Raw genomic sequence first — 18,881 nt, 5'->3', positions numbered from 1 at the left:
AATTTGGCTAAAGAGATTGTTCCAGGAAATCGACAGATTGGACCGAGCCCCGATTCTCCAGGTCGATAATGCTGCTGCCATGAGACTGGCCCAAAACCCCGAATTCCATCGCAGGACCAAGCACATAGCCAACAAGCATTTCTTTATCAGGAAAAAAATTGCTGAGGGAGAATTTGTGATCAAACAAATCCCGACTGAGGAACAACTCGCTGATATGATGACGAAGCCGATCCTCAATACTCGTCTCCGGATTCTTTGCAGCAAGATTGGACTCTTCTGAAGGCGGAAAAACACCATTTATTTTTACTTTATAAGTTTAGAATTTTGAATTCTCACAAGGGAAAGTGTTGAAGATAAATGTTTCTTATTCAAAATTACCCGCCAAGTCAGAGGGCCACTTTAAATATCATATCGATAGTACGATAGTATCGAATCATAAACATATAACAAAGTATAACCTAAAAAGCTGTCAAAGAGGATGAATAAACACGCGGTTGAGACTTCAATAAATATTGTTTATTTACTGGCCTAAATAACAAATAAATAAAAGTTATAATAAAGTAAAGGTCTTGTAAGGTACAGTGCAGACCTATGGTTATATTTGGTGAAATATATTACTTTAGCAACGTTACTAAATTCTCTGAAGTATCATACTCAATAATATGTCGAACATTATTGAAGACATTTATTGATTCGTGGACTGTTAATCTGCCAGTAGTGATTAAGAGTTGAATTTTGAATTGGTTAAGTGGTTTATTAGTTTCTTCGATTGCATTTTCAAAGCTGCTTTCTGCAGAATGAATTGTATTTTCATCTGAACTATCCTCTGATATATCTGCGTATAAGTGGTTTCTTAGATTTTTTAATGCCCAAACTATTGCTAATAATTTTTTTTTGTTTGTGACGTATGCTTGTTCTGTTTTATTGAGGGTTTTTGATATAAAGGTTATAGGTTTACCCTCTTTTGACAAAACCGCTCCTATTGCTATATTTGATGCGTCTGATGTAAGAAAGAATTTTTTACTATAATCTGGTTGTACTAATTCAATTTGATTAGTAAGGTTTTGCTTAAGTTCATTGAATGCTCTTACAGCTGGTTCGTCCAACTGTACCTTTTTTTCGACATATTTTTAGATATTTTATCATTATGGTCTCCTAAATAAGTGGTGAGTGGCTTTGCTATGTAAGCATAATTACGGACAAACTTTCTATAATAACTTGTTTGGCCAAGAAAGCTCCTAAGCTCTCTGATATTTTTTGGAATTGAGTAATTTTGTATTGTTGCGATTTTATCTGGGTCTGTTTGGATTGCATTAAGAGACTACGTATCAAAGAATGCTGGTTTCTTGCGAAAAAAATTTGGATTTTTCTAAAGGAATTTTCAGGTTTGCTTCTAAAAGGATATTTATTATTCTAGTTAAATCATTAAAAATGTTCCTCTACTGAATTTGAGAAATTTATTATATCGTCCATATAGACGTGGCTAGTTTTTCCCACCTGCTCTCTTAAAATGTCATCCATTGCTCGTTGGAAGATTCTTGGATCGTTAGTTAAGCCAAAAGGCAATCTTAAAAATTCGTATTTACCGTTATAGTATAAGAAGAAGAAGACGTTTATCTTATAGAAGAAGACGTTTTTCGAATGTCGGATTCTCTCATTGATATTTAATGAAAACCTGATTCCAGGTCAATTGGGGAAAATAATTTTGCTTTTCCCAGATTAGCTAATATAACAGATGGATCCTGGATAGGGTATCTTTCGTAAATTGAGTTTTCATTTAATTTTTTAAGATCAATGACAAGTCTTAGTTTTGGACTGCCATCTTCACTGTATCCTTTTTTTTGAACAATGTACAAGAACTGTAGAGTTATACGGACTCCTGCTAGGTTGTATGATTTTTTCGGACAACATTCTTTTAATTTCTTTATTAACAAATTCTGCTACAGATTGGGCATATGGGTATTGTTTACCATATATGGGTCTATCATGTTCTAAGTTTATTTCCCCTCTAATATCAGTGCGGAAAGGGATTTGCATATTTATTTTAGAGTGCTCATTTTTGATATGGTTTGTTATTATATTTCTTAATTCTTCCATATCATTTTCTGATTTTAATTTTATGTTGTTTAGGCAATGTTTTTTATTTTTTTTGTTGCCTGAAGTGGATTGTGAGGTTATTGACCTTAGACCTTCGTTTTTTGATTGGAAGGACTTTATTGAACAAAAATCTTCTGAGCGCTCTGATTCGGAGCTGTAGTCAAAGTCGCTTGTTTCGACGCAGACTGAATACGATTTAACTTGTTTTATCTGGTTAAAATATTTGTTTATTAAGAATTTGTTCAGAGGGTGATTACATTTTTCCTCGGTGTGGCATAGATTTTCATTACACACTTTATTGTGAAAAAGTAATTTTTCCTCTTTCCCATGATATTGTATAACTCCCTTTTTTGTGTCGATTATAGCACCAATTTTTTTAAGTAGATTATATCCGACTAACAAGTCAGTTTCTAAACCCTCGATTTCATAAAAGATATGTTTAATATTGAAAATTGTTATTATGTGAAAATATTTTATTATCGAATATCCGTTAACTGTTGAAACCCTTTTATAAATAGAGAGTTCATTTTTATTTAAATATATTCCCTTTTTAATGTAACAAGCGGTTGCGCCTGTATCAATTAGTACTTTAAAATTTTTATTTTCTTTTCTGTCAAATCGTATTAAGTAAGGTAATCTTACTCTTGCCCTTCCCCTAAAAAATGGTCCTCCTGAATATTATTAATTTTCATGGTTTTATTTTGTGGTTGATTTACTGTACTCTCAAGCTCTCGCTTTACTGGAAAATGACTTGGGCCAGCTGCTTGATTTGCAAAGTTTTGTGGATTATTACGGCTATAATTATGTTGATAATAGTGTGGTCGACCTGAATACGAACGATCTTGGTTTTGGTTTGTGCTAAAATTTTGGGTATATCCCTGACGATAATTATTAGATTTAGGTTTATTAGATTTTTAGGTTTATTAAAATTTTGTTTTGGTTGGACCGAATTAAACCTTAGGATTATTTTGCCTTCGGTTTTCATTTTGAAAGCCGCAATATCTATTGGCGAATTGTGCTCTAAAATTATTGTTGATGATCCATTTAGACCACAAATAAAGGTTCTTAGAGCATTGCTCCTAATTACTTTATTAGTTTCTTTTTTAATTTCACCTTCTTTACCTTATGTCATTATCGATCAGTAGGGTCATTTTTTTATTTACCTCGTTATAGAACTCCGTAAAAGATAATTTACCTTGTCTAAAAATACTTAGTTCAGCTTCTAGAACGTGGATTGGTCTTCTATCATTATAGATAAAATCCAATCTAGACAAAATCGCATTGAAATTAAGAACTGTTTTATGGTTGGTCAGGGCGTCATGTTCCGCTCCCATGATTTTGTTACGAAGTATGGTTAACGCTATAAAATATTGTTCACTGTTTTTTTTATACAAATTCATTGCTGTCTCTGCAGCCTTCGTCCAGCCTACATACTGAGTTTGCTCCCCATTAAATTTGGGCAGAGCTTTAATCACTTCTAATGTTGTATCACAACATATATTTGGAGATTGTCTGAATTTTATAATCTTCTACCGTTTTTTCCTTACTTTCTAATTTTGCCGATAATTCAATATTTTTTTTTCAATTCATTTATCTGGACGTTTATCAATCTATTAATTCTGTTGTAATAGAACTGGATCCAATTCCACTACCTAACAAGTTTGGTCCACCACCGGTTGCTATGTTTAATTTTTGAAAATTATTAATTATATCTTCCAGTTTGTTTAATCGTTAAGTTTTTAATTTTTCAAGAGATATGACTTAATTTTATAAAAATTTTTTATGTTAGTATTTTTTTTTAAGTGTAATGTAAATTTAATGTGTAACTAAGGATAAGCTTTTCTTTATTTTGTAGGTGAAAGGCTTGCTCCCGGAATAAGACTGCCAATTTTTAATTGCCAGATAACCAACAAACCTCGGCTTAAGAGAAATAACCCAAAAGGGTACTTGGAGAGAATAAACAATTTCCCTAAGAGATTCTAAGAGAAAGGGACAATTTGCAGATGCAATAGTTGAGTCATTGGTGAAGAGTGATAAGATCGGAAGATCGATCAAATTCGTACTGGTGACGGCGAGTCGGCTCTAATGTTTATGTCTGGCTTGGGCCATGGAAAATTTTTGGGAATGTTTACAAGTGGAGCTTAATGTTTAGTCTGGATAACCTTTTGGGGATCATCAGAAACGAGTGAGGGGAAATTAGGAGACAAGATAAGAAATGGCATGACGCATTGAGCAGGGGCTACTGCGTTTTGCAAATAATGTTTACATTGCCTTTTTGGTGAGGCAATTTATGAGTTGGATAACATACATACGTATATACATACTAGACTTCTGCATGAATGTACTCATTTGTGACATAACAGATCTGTACAGTAGTGTAGTGTTTTAAAAACACTGCACTCATTCTATACTGTACAGCAGGGATCGGCACCCCAATACATTGATATGATTTTACCGCATTAGTGTTAGTAACGAATAGCAGAAAGTAGGCTGTGTGCATGACGTTTCACACATGTATACTGTGTGTGTGTGGCAGAGCTCGGGCAGAGAAATTTCCTATGCCCCCGAGATAGGGCCGTGCCGACCTCTGCTGTACAGTGTACTCTATAGGTCGGAACAAAGTAGCACAACATTTTCAGTGTACTCACTTCGAGTGAGTACAGTATATCGTTGTACTTGTCGTTAGTGAGTACTAAATTTGTGCCTTTTCCAACACACTGTACAGTTTGTCTGTTGACGTGTACAACTATTTGACGTGTACAAATATTTTTTCAAAAATTCATAAATATGGATTTTAAGGAGAACGACGCTCATGCAATGAACTCTCAAGATAGACAACATATTTGCAGACTATTCAGAACCTATTCAAAGCACCAATATTTTATCGGATATTCAGGATGAGCTTCAAACTTATAAAAATGTTAATAAAGCGAATAGGGAAGATTTTGATGTTCTGCAGTGGTGGTCAATAAATAAAGACCATTTTCCGCTGCTTTATCAAATTAGCTGCAAGATACTAGCAGCTCCCGCGAGCAGTGCAGCATCGGAAAGGGCATTTTCTGTTTCCAAAAATTTAATTTGCGAAAAACGGGCAAAAATTGCCACATCTGAAGACATGGTCAATAAAATAATGTTCCTTCATTACAACATTAATAGTTTAAATATAGATAATTTAATAACATAAAATAATTATTGTAATAAGCATTCATTTTAATATTAATATTTTGTAAATACACTATTTTATAATAAATACATTTGAAACGAAAATACAAATAAATTTTTTAATCAGACATTACATAAACATGAGAAATATTTATGTGTATGTTCCAGTCATGAAGTTTCTCTCACTGTACAGTAAGTCAACTGAACACCAAAACACTGTACAGTGAGTTGACTACGGCTCATTTGAAAATGATTCATTTGTCATTTTGGATACATTCATGCAGAAGTCTAATACATACATATAAATAAGGCTGCAACACTTTGTTGCACAGCGACTTCATCGCAGCGCTAAGTACCCTCAAGTGCATATTCAAGTGCTGACGAAATATGATTCGCACTTGAGTAACAGCGACCGCCCAATAGCTAAGTCAACGTTCCCACGCTTGACCGTCGCTGTATATACATATGTGCGCACATGACTCCCTCAGCTAGCCAGCAACGCTCCCGTTGCTGTTTATAATAGGCGAAAACAAATGCTGCTCACTGCATCACAGCAAACAGCGCAAAAGCTAAGAATTTATTCAAAAAAGATCGATCGGAGCAGGCTGACTAATTCTTCTAAATTACACTACATGGCGATCATGCCAGGAGACACTACACCATGTTACACTACACTCATGGAGGGTCACCCCTCTTTACAATGCATTGACATCAAAATACTTATGTCCACGATTGTATTCTATCCAGAAGCGGTTGCTGAATTTCGAACGCATCCTTTCGAATCCATCCATTTTTTTCTGCTTTAATTTTTTAAAGCAGTCAATCAACAATCATTTTAACTTATCTAAAAATATAAGACTTGGAAATAAAAAATGTTAATTATCATAATTATTTAATTATTTTCAATAACGATATCCAATTTGTAAATTTTTTTTTTAAATATTTATTAAATGTCTGTACCTATTTATTTATTTGTTTTCGTAGGTTGAATGGAAAGGTTTAACAGGACCTATTCAATTTAAAGAAGGTGAACGAGTTCAGTTTAAGTTGGATTTAGTAAAATTAAAGCAGCACTCTGTTGTCAAAGTTGGCGAATGGACTCCACATGGACATCTTAATATAACCGAACCCACAATGTTTTTTGATTCAGGATCTATCAATGTGACCCTAGTCGTCATAACTATTCTGGTTGGTAAACAATTTTTTTTTTATTTTGTGTGTTTTCATATGACGTAAATTAACAATTGTCACAAAAGTCAAAATCTGTATTTTCGTTATTATTATATTTAAATAGAACATATTTTAAATATTCGTTTTTGGTATATACCAGAGGTCGGCACGGCTCTATCCCGAGGGATACTTTCTGCTATTCGGAACTAACACTAATGCGTTAAAATCATATCAATGTATTGGGGTGCCGACCACTGGTATAAACCATTAACATTATTTAGTTTTTGTCCCACGAACAACAACAAGGTCAACATAAACAACATCATTATCTCGACACGTTATTTTATTAAAGTTTGGGTCAAATCTAGGTTAACCTGGGCTAACGTTCCATCACGTTCAGTTTCCTTGATAAGCATAAAAGAATCAATCATTCATCTTCTATGGTATACCATATTCTATATATTCATATAATTAATTTGAATTCATTTTATGTTAAGGCTATGTTATTGACCATCTTTTTTAACTTTCGAATCTGAGTAATCCATTTTAAATGTTTAATTTTATGATTTGTTTGTGAAAAAAATTTTATTTTTTTTTTTGTGCGCACTGCATTTATGATAAATTTTGCCGTAAACCGGTGATTACATACTTGAGAATCGAAATTTGAGCCACTTCAGTTTTAACTTAAACCGTATCGTTTCGCGATTTTGCTGTAGTATATTTGGAGGCGATAATTAATAATTTAGTTAGTTTCAATTTCAAGCATAGCTCAGCTCTGCTTCTTTCTCTTGTTTTGTTTCTTCGCAGTAGAGGTCTTATCTCTATTTCTGCAATTTTCCTTCGTTCTTTCCAAAGCTCCCGCTTCGGCTCCTATTGCCACAGTGGTTCAAGGTATAGTTTTTTTTCAACTTTTTATATATATATATTTGTTACCAAATCCTCCGAAACGGCTTAAGCGATTTTTGAGAATTTCATTCTACAGTAGGGTCCAATGAAGACGTCCATTACGAACATGGGAACAAAATACAAAAATTCATGAAATTTTGTGAGCGTATTGAGTAGGTCTCAAAATCCGCCAACATATATTTTTCATCCTCTTAAATGCTCGACATACCAAAAATCGGATATAGAGTTACCTCATCACACTGGCAAAATCATGCTGCCATAGCATTTTAACTCAATTTAAATTGGGGAAAAAATCCTTCATCATTAGGTAAGTACATTAATTCTATATATGAGTGTTTCGTACAGTGAGAAATGCCAAGAAAACGGAAAGGGGGTGATTTGAGGCGTGAAACAAGTAGATCTCGAAACAAGCGAAATAGACGATCCGAAAGAACCGAAGAACAAATCCAGCAACAAAATACTTATGTACGTGAAAGAATAGCGCAATTGCATCAAGAAGAGCCAGAATATACATGAGCGAAACGCAATGAAGTCAGATGATTAGAACAAAGACAATCACGCCGCATCGCAGGCATCAATAGACGCAGAACAAATGACCAAAAACGACATCAGATACATCGAGCACTTATATCTGATTAATTCCTGCGTCTAGCAGTCCAGTATGAACATGATATTGAGTATTATACTCACTCAAAATTGGTAAATGGTTCTATGGACAAGGAATGTCCGCATTGTCATGCACTGAAATTAAAAAATGAACCAGCTTGGATGTGTTTCGCTTCAGGAAAAGTACAATTACCAGAAATTGAAACACCACCTGAACCATTGAACGGCTTACTTATCGGCACGGATCCAGATTCTAACGTGTTCCTGAAGACAATTCGAACATTCAATTTATGATTTTAAATGACAGTTCGCAGCAAAAAAAATCGTTCACAATACTAAGGAAAATGGTCAACATTACAATTCTACATTCAAAATCAGAGGACAAGTTTATCATTAAATTGGCTCACTGCTTCCAATGCCAAACAAACCACACAAAGTCTTACAAATCTACTTTATGGGCACCGAGGATTCCGGAAGCGCTTTTGCCAATCGCGTGAATGATTGTGACACGAAAACTTTAAAAAGTGTAGAACTGAGTAGATTTTGTACAAACATTATAAAGTCATCTGGTGGCAAAACAACGTTTGCCGGGTCAGCTAGTTTTTTTTATAATTCTTATTTTTAAAATGGAATTTAAACTCGCCTTTTAAATAAAATCTTGTAACAAGACGAACCAACTGTGCCGGGTTCACTGCCTCAGTTTCCGGTATCATTTCCCTAGGTCGGGCTTAAATTATTCTTGTGATAATTGTCGTGCACTCCAAGACAAAATGAGGTCTTTCATGAGACAGACTAAGAATGGATTTAAATAGTTGATCACTGGTTTTCGTAAAATCAATGATCAGCTCTGTGCGCTTGACACTCAGTTAATTAATGAATCTCCTAAGCAGAATAAATCCGCTGTTGGTAATCCGTCTCAACCTGCTCAGCCGTATTATCGCAGCCGCCCATAAAAGGTTAAGCACAGTTAAACATATATATAATTATTTTAGGCGCAATGAATTAGTAACGGAAGGACAATTTATGGACTTCTTCAATTAAGTTGGGGATCGTTTTATAGCCGCAGGAGACTCAAAGCCAAAAAAACGCACTGGGGATCACGTCTAGTGACTCCCAAAGTAAGGCAATCTTGCAATTATAATGCAATTATAAATGTGAAAAATAAACTGGACTATGTTTCCCCTAGAAGTCCCACATACTGGCCAACCGACTAACGCAAGCTCCTAGACCTAATAAGTCCAAAGCAGTCTCGGACTTATTATCAAACCACTCACCTGTGCTTCTAACGGTTCTTCAAATAAGAATATAAGAATATTCGGAAATAACCGAATACCCCTTCAGCCTGACGACGCTAAAAACGAAATGGCTTAAATACAAAAAGTATTGAGTGCCCATATAGAACTCGCCCCGGAGTTAAGCATGGAATCGAACATTAACTTCACTACGAGCGCCCTGGAAGAAGTACTCGTTGCGGTACCTAAAATCTCTACTCCTCATAGGAAAGATGTAGACCGTCACAAATACTACAAATCTAATCAGCAAATCGATCAGCTCGTGCGAGAAAAGAGGCGCACGCGTCGTGATTGGCAAAACAGCAGATCACCAGTTTCAAAGCAACGCTTCAAGGAAGCAACCCGATCACTCGATCAGGCTCTTCACCAACAGGAAGAAAAAAAACGAAAAAAGTTAAGAAAACTCATTCTCATAATTTTCCAGTTTTTTTAAGCCACTGCTGCCTCTGCCAGTGTTGGGGCATGAAAAACACACACCTACCGAAGCAGCAAAAGCAAAAAGAAAAAAAATATAAATAAAAATCATTCATTTTGTGCATGTTGTTTGCCCGGAGGCAGGTCCTATTCCTGACGCTCATGCCAGGCAATGAGGGCCTATTCCTATATTGGCTATTCGTCATGCCAGGCAACGCCTCGCCACGGTTTTTTTTAACTTTTTCATAAGCCACAAATAATAAGAGAGAAAAAAACGTAATAATAATAACTCAAATCATTTCATTAACATTTTCGGGCCCACATCCATTTTTTTATTTTGTTGAGGCAAGCACGAGGCAAAGGAAATTGCTTTTTAAGTAATTAACTTCAATGCAAGCGAGAAAACTTTTGAGCTTGCAGTATCAACACTGGGGAAAAGCACTTTTGAAATGTTTGTTCGAAAGAAATTTGTACCTTAAATATGTCGGGTCAAATCTTTGGATTTGGAAAAGTTTCCCGTTTTTAGTACAATTTTTTGCAGTGCCGAAAACTTTAAAAAATGAAGTGCTAGTGCCAAAGTGAACGTTTTTATTAAATGCATAAAATGAGTCAAAGTCCTGGACACGCCTACTTTTGTGGCTGATGTAACTGTCAGTTACTAAAGCTTCTATGTGTGTATAAGTGTGGGCGGGTAGATGTTTCATATACTGCGGATCTTCCTACGAACGCGCAACTCACAACGTAAACGTTTGCCGTCGATACCGCTATTACCATTAAGGAAATATGGTCGGCAAGTTTAAGTTTAATGTCTAATAGGACGCTGAGACCATTAACCTGAGTTAATATTTCTAAGGCAATCCCATAGAGATTATACGTAGCCTGCAGAGGGCAAGAAAGATAAAAAAACATAAGCTTGCATTTTAATTCATTAAGTATTAAATCTTTAGCTAAAAACCATTTTTTAACGTTTTCAAGGTCAGACTGAAGACTTCATTGGGCAGAGATGGATTTGTACTGAAGACAAACCTTTACATCATCTGCATACATACGAACTAGAGATTTCGATAAAGCAGGGGGCAAGTCAATTATAACAAGAAAGGAAAGCTTACTTCGGGCAGAGCCGAAGTTGATATACCCTTGTTGGCCGATCCTTATGAGAATATGATAATATTACCCAATTTATTATAATATAAAATCTAAAAAAAGTCCCAAACTTCTATCTTCAAAAATACCAAAGTTGGTATTTCTACCAAAAACCATTTCCGATCGTTTAGTTATAAGATAGGCAGCTATAAGATATAGTCAGCCGATCGTTATAAAATTTGGTAGGTCGAATTATCTGACCAAAAATATAATCTGTACTAAGTTCTAGCTTTCTATCTTCAAAAACACGAAAGTTGGGTCATTTCCGATTGTTTAGTTATATGGCAGCTATAGGATATAGTCGACCGATCGTTAGCTTTCGTGTAAAATTTGAACTCTCTTTCTCTCGTTATACCATTCCGATCAATCAGTTTTATGGCAGCTATAGGATATAGACGGCCGATCCCAGTCGTTCCGACTTATATACTGCGTGCAAGGGAAAGAAGGGTGTGTGCAAAGTTTCAAGTCGATGGCTTTGAAACTGAGAGACTAGTTTGCGCAGAAACAGACAGACAGACGGACATGCTCATATCAACTGAGGAGGTGATCCTGATCAAGAATGTATATACTTTATAGCAGGGACTGCAAATAAGACTTATGAGTTCATAAAAATTGAACGACAAAAAAGCCTTTGTGGGAAAAGCACACATATACCATTTTTTAACGGTGAATCCAGAAACAAAATAAACTTTTATATCAATTTCTATTGCCAAAATTGAAATATAACTCTTATTTTCAATTTTTATAATAATAATTATGAATAAGAATTATTTTTCAATTTTTATAAAAAAAATATAAATAAAAACAAGAAAGGAAAGCTAACTTCGGGCGGAGCCGAAGTTTATATACCCTTGCAGTTAAAACCGGATATATATCGCAAACATCGGATATAGTTGGCCGATCCTTATGGGAATAGGAATATATAATCCAATTTATTACAATACAAAATCTAAAAAAAGTCCCAAACTTCTATCTTCAAAAATAAGAAAGTTGATATTTCTACCAAATACCATTTCCGATCGTTCAGTTATATGGCAGCTATGGGATATAGTCGGCCGATCCTAATGAAATTTGGTAGGTTGGATCAACTGACTTAAAATAGAATCTGTATTAAATTCCAGCTTTCTATCTTCAAAAACACGAAAGTTGGGTCATTTCCGATCGTTCAGTTATATGGCAGCTATAGGATATAGTCGGCCGATCCTTATGAAATTTGGCATGACGTAATGTTTTGCCAAAAATAGCTCTCATGTCAAATTTGAACTCTCTTACTCTAAAAACACCAAAGTTATACCATTTCCGATCAATCAGTTATATGGCAGCTATAGGATATAGTCGGCCGATCCGGGCCGTTTCGACTTATATACTGCGTGCAAAGGAAAGAAGGGTGTGAACAAAGTTTTAAGACGATAGCTTTAAAACTGAGAGACTAGTTCGCGTAGAAACAGACAGACAGACGGACAGACAGACGGACAGACGGACATGCTCATATCAACTCAGGAGGTGATCCTGATCAAGAATATATATACTTTATAGGGTCGGAGATGTCTCCTTCACTGCGTTGCACACTTTTGACCAAAATTATAATACCCTCTGCAAGGGTATAACAAGAAAGGAAAGCTAACTTCGGGCGGAGCCGAAGTTTATATACCCTTGCAGTTTAAACCGGATATATATCGCAAACATCGGATATAGTTGGCCGATCCTTATGGAAATATGAATATATAATCCAATTTATTACAATACAAAATCTAAAAAAAGTCTCAAGCTTCTATCTTCAAAAATACCAAAGTTGGTATTTCTACCAAAAACCATTTCCGATCGTTCAGTTATATGGCAGCTATAGGATATAGTCGGCCGATCCTTATGAAATTTGGCATGTCATATTATTTTGCCAAAAATAGCTCTCATATCAAATTTGAACTCTCTAACTCTAAAAACACCAAAGTTATACCATTTCCGATCAATCAGTTATATGGCAGCTATAGGATATAGTCGGCCGATCCGGGCCGTTCCGACTTATATACTGCGTGCAAAGGAAAGAAGGGAGTGTGAAAAGTTTCAAGACGATAGCTTCAAAACTGAGAGACTAGTTTGCGTAGAAACGGACAGACAGACGGACAGACGACAATTTGTTTACATTTAACAAAAATTGAATCATAATTTTTATTTTTATACCCTTGCAGAGGGTATTATAATTTTGGTCAAAAGTGTGCAACGCAGTGAAGGAGACATCTCCGACCCTATAAAGTATATATATTCTTGATCAGGATCACCTCCTGAGTTGATATGAGCATGTCCGTCTGTCCGTCTGTCCGTCTGTCTGTCCGTCTGTCTGTTTCTACGCGAACTAGTCTCTCAGTTTTAAAGCTATCGACTTGAAACTTTGCACACACCCTTCTTTCCTTTGCACGCAGTATATAAGTCGAAACGACCGGGATCGGCCGACTATATCCTATAGCTGCCATATAACTGATTGATCGGAAATGGTATAACTTTGGTGTTTTAAGAGTTAGAGAGTTCAAATTTGACATGAGAGCTATTTTTGGCAAAACATTACGATATGCCAAATTTCATAAGGATCGGCCGACTATATCTTATAGCTGCCATATAACTGAACGATCAGAAATGACCCAACTTTCGTGTTTTTGAAGATAGAAAGCTGGAATTTAATACAGATTCTATTTTTGGTCAGTTGACCCAACCTACCAAATTTCATTAGGATCGGCCGACTATATCCCATAGCTGCCATATAACTGAACGATCGGAAATGGTATTTGGTAGAAATATCAACTTTCTTTTTTTTTGAAGATAGAAGTTTGGGACTTTTTTTAGATTTTGTATTGTAATAAATTGGATTATATTTTCCTATTTCCATAAGGATCGGCCAACTATATCCGATGTTTGCGATATATATCCGGTTTTAACTGCAAGGGTATATAAACTTCGGCTCCGCCCGAAGTTAGCTTTCCTTTCTTGTTTTTATAAAAATTGAAAAATAATTCTTATTCTTAATTATTATTATAAAAATTGAAAATAAGAGTTATATTTCAATTTTTGTCATAAAAATCAACAAATAATTTGTATTTTAAAAATTATAACAATTACGGTCCCTGCTTTATAGGGTCGGAGATGTCTTCTTCACTGCGTTGCACACTTTTGGACAAAATTATAATACCCTCTGCAAGGGTATAAAAAGAGTAAATAACAACGGGCCAAGATGACTTCCTTGAGGGACGCCAGATGTTGCACGGAGCAGACTGGAATTTATGTTTTTAAATAAGACTCAGAATATAGTTTAGGGAGTTTGCTACGTAGCCCCCTAGTATTATGATAGGTAACTGTTAGTATCGATACTAGTTTTTTGGGTTAGTGGACGAAGAAGAGGTGGAATGTTGGTCAGTGGTTCTAATGTGGGGAAGTTTCACTTCCACTGGTTTTAAAACTTTTTTCTTCACCGAACTAGGCTGATTTTACTCGAGTATAACTGTTTTGGTTTTAATAATCTGTTGTTTACTCTAGTGAGTCGGCTATGATACGTGTGATAGAAATTTTTGATGTGTTCAAAGCACATTAACAGTATGTGCTCTATCTGCATGTATACATATTGGGAGTTTGAATTAATTTTAAAAGTTTTTTTTTTCGGTTTCTAGCAATTATCAGGAATAAACGGTGCAATGTCTTTTATTCAAAATATTGTCCATTAATTATTAATTTTATTTTTTTAATTAATTTTTTGCAAAAAAATTTTATTATTTTCTACCATTTTCCTCCAACGAAAACCGTGCTACTTGGCAGAAAAAATTTTCTAGAAATAAATATGTACATTCATATTCCGCAACTGAAAACAATGTGACAGAACACCAGTTAGCCTTTATATCAGTGGGGGGCAAACTCTCATTTTCCATAGCACGCGTGCATGGGGTATGAAATTCTGCCGCAGCGCTCCTGGCACACTGACAGTGTGAGCACTTTCCAATTTTTTTAGAAGCTCTCTTTTTTTAGAAAAGATAGATAGGGAAGCTTTTTTTTCATTTGTTTAAGAACTTTTGCTAGCAAAGCTTTCTTTAAGCTAAAATACACTGTTTTAGTGCCCATTCCAACTTTTAAATAAAAAACTACGATTTTTTCTCTCAGTAAATGCTCTGCTCTTATTGTTTTTTTCTGAAACGCATACACGTGTGCGTTTTGCCACCCACTGATTTAAATCAAAAATGTTTGACTATGATTGAACCTTAGGTGCTGGTTGCGATCGTAAGAAAATCATGTATGTGCCCATTAGTCGTATTTAAAACTTGTTCGTCGACATTGAGTTGCAAACGAAAAGCTCAATACTAATACCCGAAGCAAACGAATCAAACACAGTACTGAATCAGTAGCCGACTGATCAACTCTGAGCCGACCCTTGTTCAACAGGGCGAAAACCGAAATCGAGAAAAGCGTCTGAACCGACTATGAGGACTCCCTGGCCACATATAAAAAAGGCATCCGAAAGCAAAGCGATCTTCATGGAATTCTTTCTGCTGGGACATAAAAAAAATAACTCAAGCTGCGAAGCTTACGAAATTCCTATCCCAATCATTCGCAAACCTAAGCTATCTCAAAAATTAAGCCATCTTCTTCTTTTGAAATAGTACAAGTAAGGAATCTCTTGCTCGCTGATAAATACCCACTTCCTTAGATGGGCGCATTACACAGCTTTAAGCTTTACAAATCAAAGGGTCCTGACGGGATACTAACCGCACAAATCTACATTTAGGAGTAATTCCACAGCCGTGGCTCAGGTCCCGGATTGTGCTCATACCCAAAGCAAGCAATCCATCACATACGACCCCTAAGACTTGAAGCCAAGGGGTGATCCACAGAAACTCACCTTAACGCGCTCATCTCTAGAAAAAGCAATATCTAAAAATGAATATGCCCTTTTGGCTTTCCTGGACATAACAGGGGCTTTCAAAGTCCTTCCAAGCACCGTAGCTGAAGCCCTGACGTTCCTTGGGGTAGATGGTCACTTGGTCTGACACATTGATCGTTTGCTAATTTGCAGAACAGTAATGTCTACACCTCAACTCTCTCAAGAAACGTGAGGAGAGGAACCCGGCCAGGAGGAGTCCTCTCATCTCTCCTATGGAACATAGCCGTCCACTCGATTCTAAATAACATGGAAGGAGGAGGATGCAAGGAAGTGGCGTATGCGGACGACGTTGCCATTATTTTCATCGGGAGAAAACTTTTCAGGTAGTACCTTACCGACACCACAGAGGTGTCAAAGCCTCAGCCACAGTGTGGAAATTTATAAACATACGGGGAAAGGAAGTAGATTCACATACGGTAAGCGTGTCGGTTTTTCTTTAGGAAAAACCACACTATTTTGTCACACACTATTAATATTGTTTAATAACCACACTATTATGTCACACTATTTCTTTGGTCAATTACAACAATTCATGAAATAGTTATTTTTTTGGGATAACAAATATTAACATTGGATATGGTGGATGTACGGGAAACTTCAAAAAAGAAATAAATAAGTAATTTGAAATACATATATAAATATAAAATATCAAATAATTCGATATAAAAATATTTAAAATAGAACCAACTAAAAAATAAAGAAAAAAACAACAATTTTTTTAGTTGTATTCGAACACAGATCTCTTCATTTTCAAGAAGGAACCAATACACCTCTGCTTTCCGGTTTTGGTTTAGGAATATATTTGAAAGTTAAGTTGAGTTAAGTTTCTTAGTCTCTATTTGGTTTGTATTTCAAGGTACATTTGTTTTTGATATTTTTGTTACATTTAATGTTAATATGGAATTTAAATTTTTCTGCTCAATTGAGTCTTGTTATAGGACATTCTCTTCACGATAAACTCTGCACGCTTAACTCACAGTTGAGCGGCCTTCAGCTGCTAAATTAGTTCACTAAGCGTAAAAATCCCGCTTTTAGCAATCCGCTTCAGCCTGCATGGTCGACATTTACGCAGCCGCTCATAAATCTGGCTACCACACGGGCTGGAACTAAGAATAATTCGCTGTCCGAATTTCTTAGTATAAATGAGCAATTGTCTGAATCTCCTCCGTGACAACAGAACGTAAGACTAGTACCGTAAAGAAAAAAGTCGTAAAACCAGTAAGAGTGAACCTTCCACATGTTCAAACCTCTGACCAACCTTTCACCTTTTCTTCTTCCACAACTAAAAAAAAAATTTCTTTCATCACTAACATTTACCTATCAGAATACTATTGGGCTACGAAGCAAGCTCCCTATACTATATTCTGTGTGGGTGGATAAGTACCGGGTATAATACATATAGTCAGAAAACTCGACTACAGCCGTCTTTTGGAAATTGAATTAAAGTCAACGTTATTTGGGTTGGGTTCATACAGGTAAAATACAGGTTACTGTTTTTGTTAAGAAACAATAACGTTTATTTTATAAACCGTTGATTCAGTATTTTTTCCACTCTGGAATTTAGGCAACAACGATGCTATCGATGTTACATCGATGTTTTTCCACCTCTTCTATCCAGCCTTAAGTTCGACTGCAGTACATACACATTAATTAAAGTGGTAGAAGCTTAGGAAAGTTTAGAATTCGGCCTATTCCTATGCAGACATGAACCCAAAAGCATATTTAGCAAAAAAAGCCCTCGGAGACTTCCGCTTCACTCTAACAAAATACCTACAACATAAAAAATTGTGAAACAGCGTACACGGATAAAGAAAAGGTCCATTAATTATAGACCACATAATTAACCATTTCCCGGAACTTAATCTATCCTACGCACAGTGGTCGATTTGGGTATTCTAGCATCATATTAAGCAAATTGTCAACTGTTATAAACATCATCTCGTTAAAAGATCTGCGACAGTCATTCACTGTCCTGGAATTGGATGAAAATCCGTCAAGGGCTTTGAGTGCAGCTTGACTGTTTGAATAGATGCAGATAGTGTCTTGATTGCCAGTAAGTGCTGGAGATCAAAGTGCTTCCCCGATAGCTATTAATTCAGCTTGGAACACACTAAAGTGGTCAGGGAGTTGAAGGACTCATTTAGACACAGCCGCTCGCAGTGAAAACCGCCTCTCACCTGGCCATTCAATTTTGAACCGTCTGTGTAAATATGAAGGGAACCTGCTGGTCCCGGGATTTGTATGGCCCATTCCTCCCTCGTTAGAATGGATACTTATATTTTAAGGTGGGATGATCAAAAGTAGTATACAGTAGTCTGTAGCCTCCGTAGGCGGGTAGTGGTGTAGGTCCAACTTGGTATGTCTATAGTCGGTCCTTTTCCATAGACCCGTCTCGCGTAGCTTAATTGCCGATAGCGTGGCTATCTCCACTATCTCTACAGTGTGAAGTCGAGGGCGTCTGTTGGTGTGGTAATGCAGGCTGCCTGTAATGCAGACCTCCGCCATCCTTTGCGTTTTCCTAAATCTCTCTATATATGTGGAGTTGGCGAGAGCAGAATAGGATAGGTATTATGACCGCTGTGTACTATTGCCATCTTGCTATTTTTGGAGACATACCTCATCTGAGTCCAATGGCCTTGCGGCATGTATAGATCGCTTGCTCTATCCATAATGTTTAACTTCCAGTGCAGTTTCCTATCTAGCGAAATCCCTAGGTACTTGGCGTTACCACTGAGGGAGAATGTTTCCCCTGATAGTTTTCGAAGTATAAAATTTGGTATTTTGTACTTCCTAGTCAAAAGGACAAGCTCGGTTTTGGATGGGTTTACTCCTAGTCCGTTCCTTACTGTCCATTTTGAGAGAACCTTAAGTTTGTCCGTCATGCGGTCGCATAGAGTCTGAAGAAATTGTCCAGAGAAGGCAATTGCGACATCATCCGCATAAGCGATAGCTTTGCAACCACGACCTTCTAGGGATCGTAGTTAGCTATTAACCACCACGTTCCACAGTAGAGGAGAGAGTACACCTTCTTGTGGATTGCCTTTTCTGACGTATCTTTCAATATATAAACCCTAATGTCGCCTCAACAGTCCTGTTTGCCAAGATCTACTTTATAAGGTGTACGGATTGATCGTGTCGTCTCCGTGGATCGGCCCTTTCTATACGCATGCTGTGAT

The 18,881-nt window shown here is 36.2% G+C and overlaps 1 protein-coding gene across 3 annotated transcripts in view; it reads left to right on the top strand.

Annotated features, from left to right (window-relative positions):
• The window catches only part of Ekar (Eye-enriched kainate receptor), a 648,003-nt gene that overhangs the window by 314,957 nt on the left and 314,165 nt on the right, over positions 1 to 18,881 (top strand). For all 3 annotated transcript variants that reach the window (XM_070282460.1, XM_070282459.1, XM_070282458.1), the window contains one exon: positions 6,244 to 6,447. In XM_070282460.1, the coding sequence (XP_070138561.1) occupies positions 6,244 to 6,447 (204 nt within the window). The remainder of the gene's footprint in view (positions 1 to 6,243; positions 6,448 to 18,881) is intronic.

The sequence above is a fragment of the Drosophila bipectinata genome, chromosome 4 (genome assembly GCF_030179905.1).
Source record: "Drosophila bipectinata strain 14024-0381.07 chromosome 4, DbipHiC1v2, whole genome shotgun sequence".
Taxonomy (NCBI): domain Eukaryota; kingdom Metazoa; phylum Arthropoda; class Insecta; order Diptera; family Drosophilidae; genus Drosophila; species Drosophila bipectinata.
This window is presented reverse-complemented; position numbering and strand designations above follow the sequence as displayed.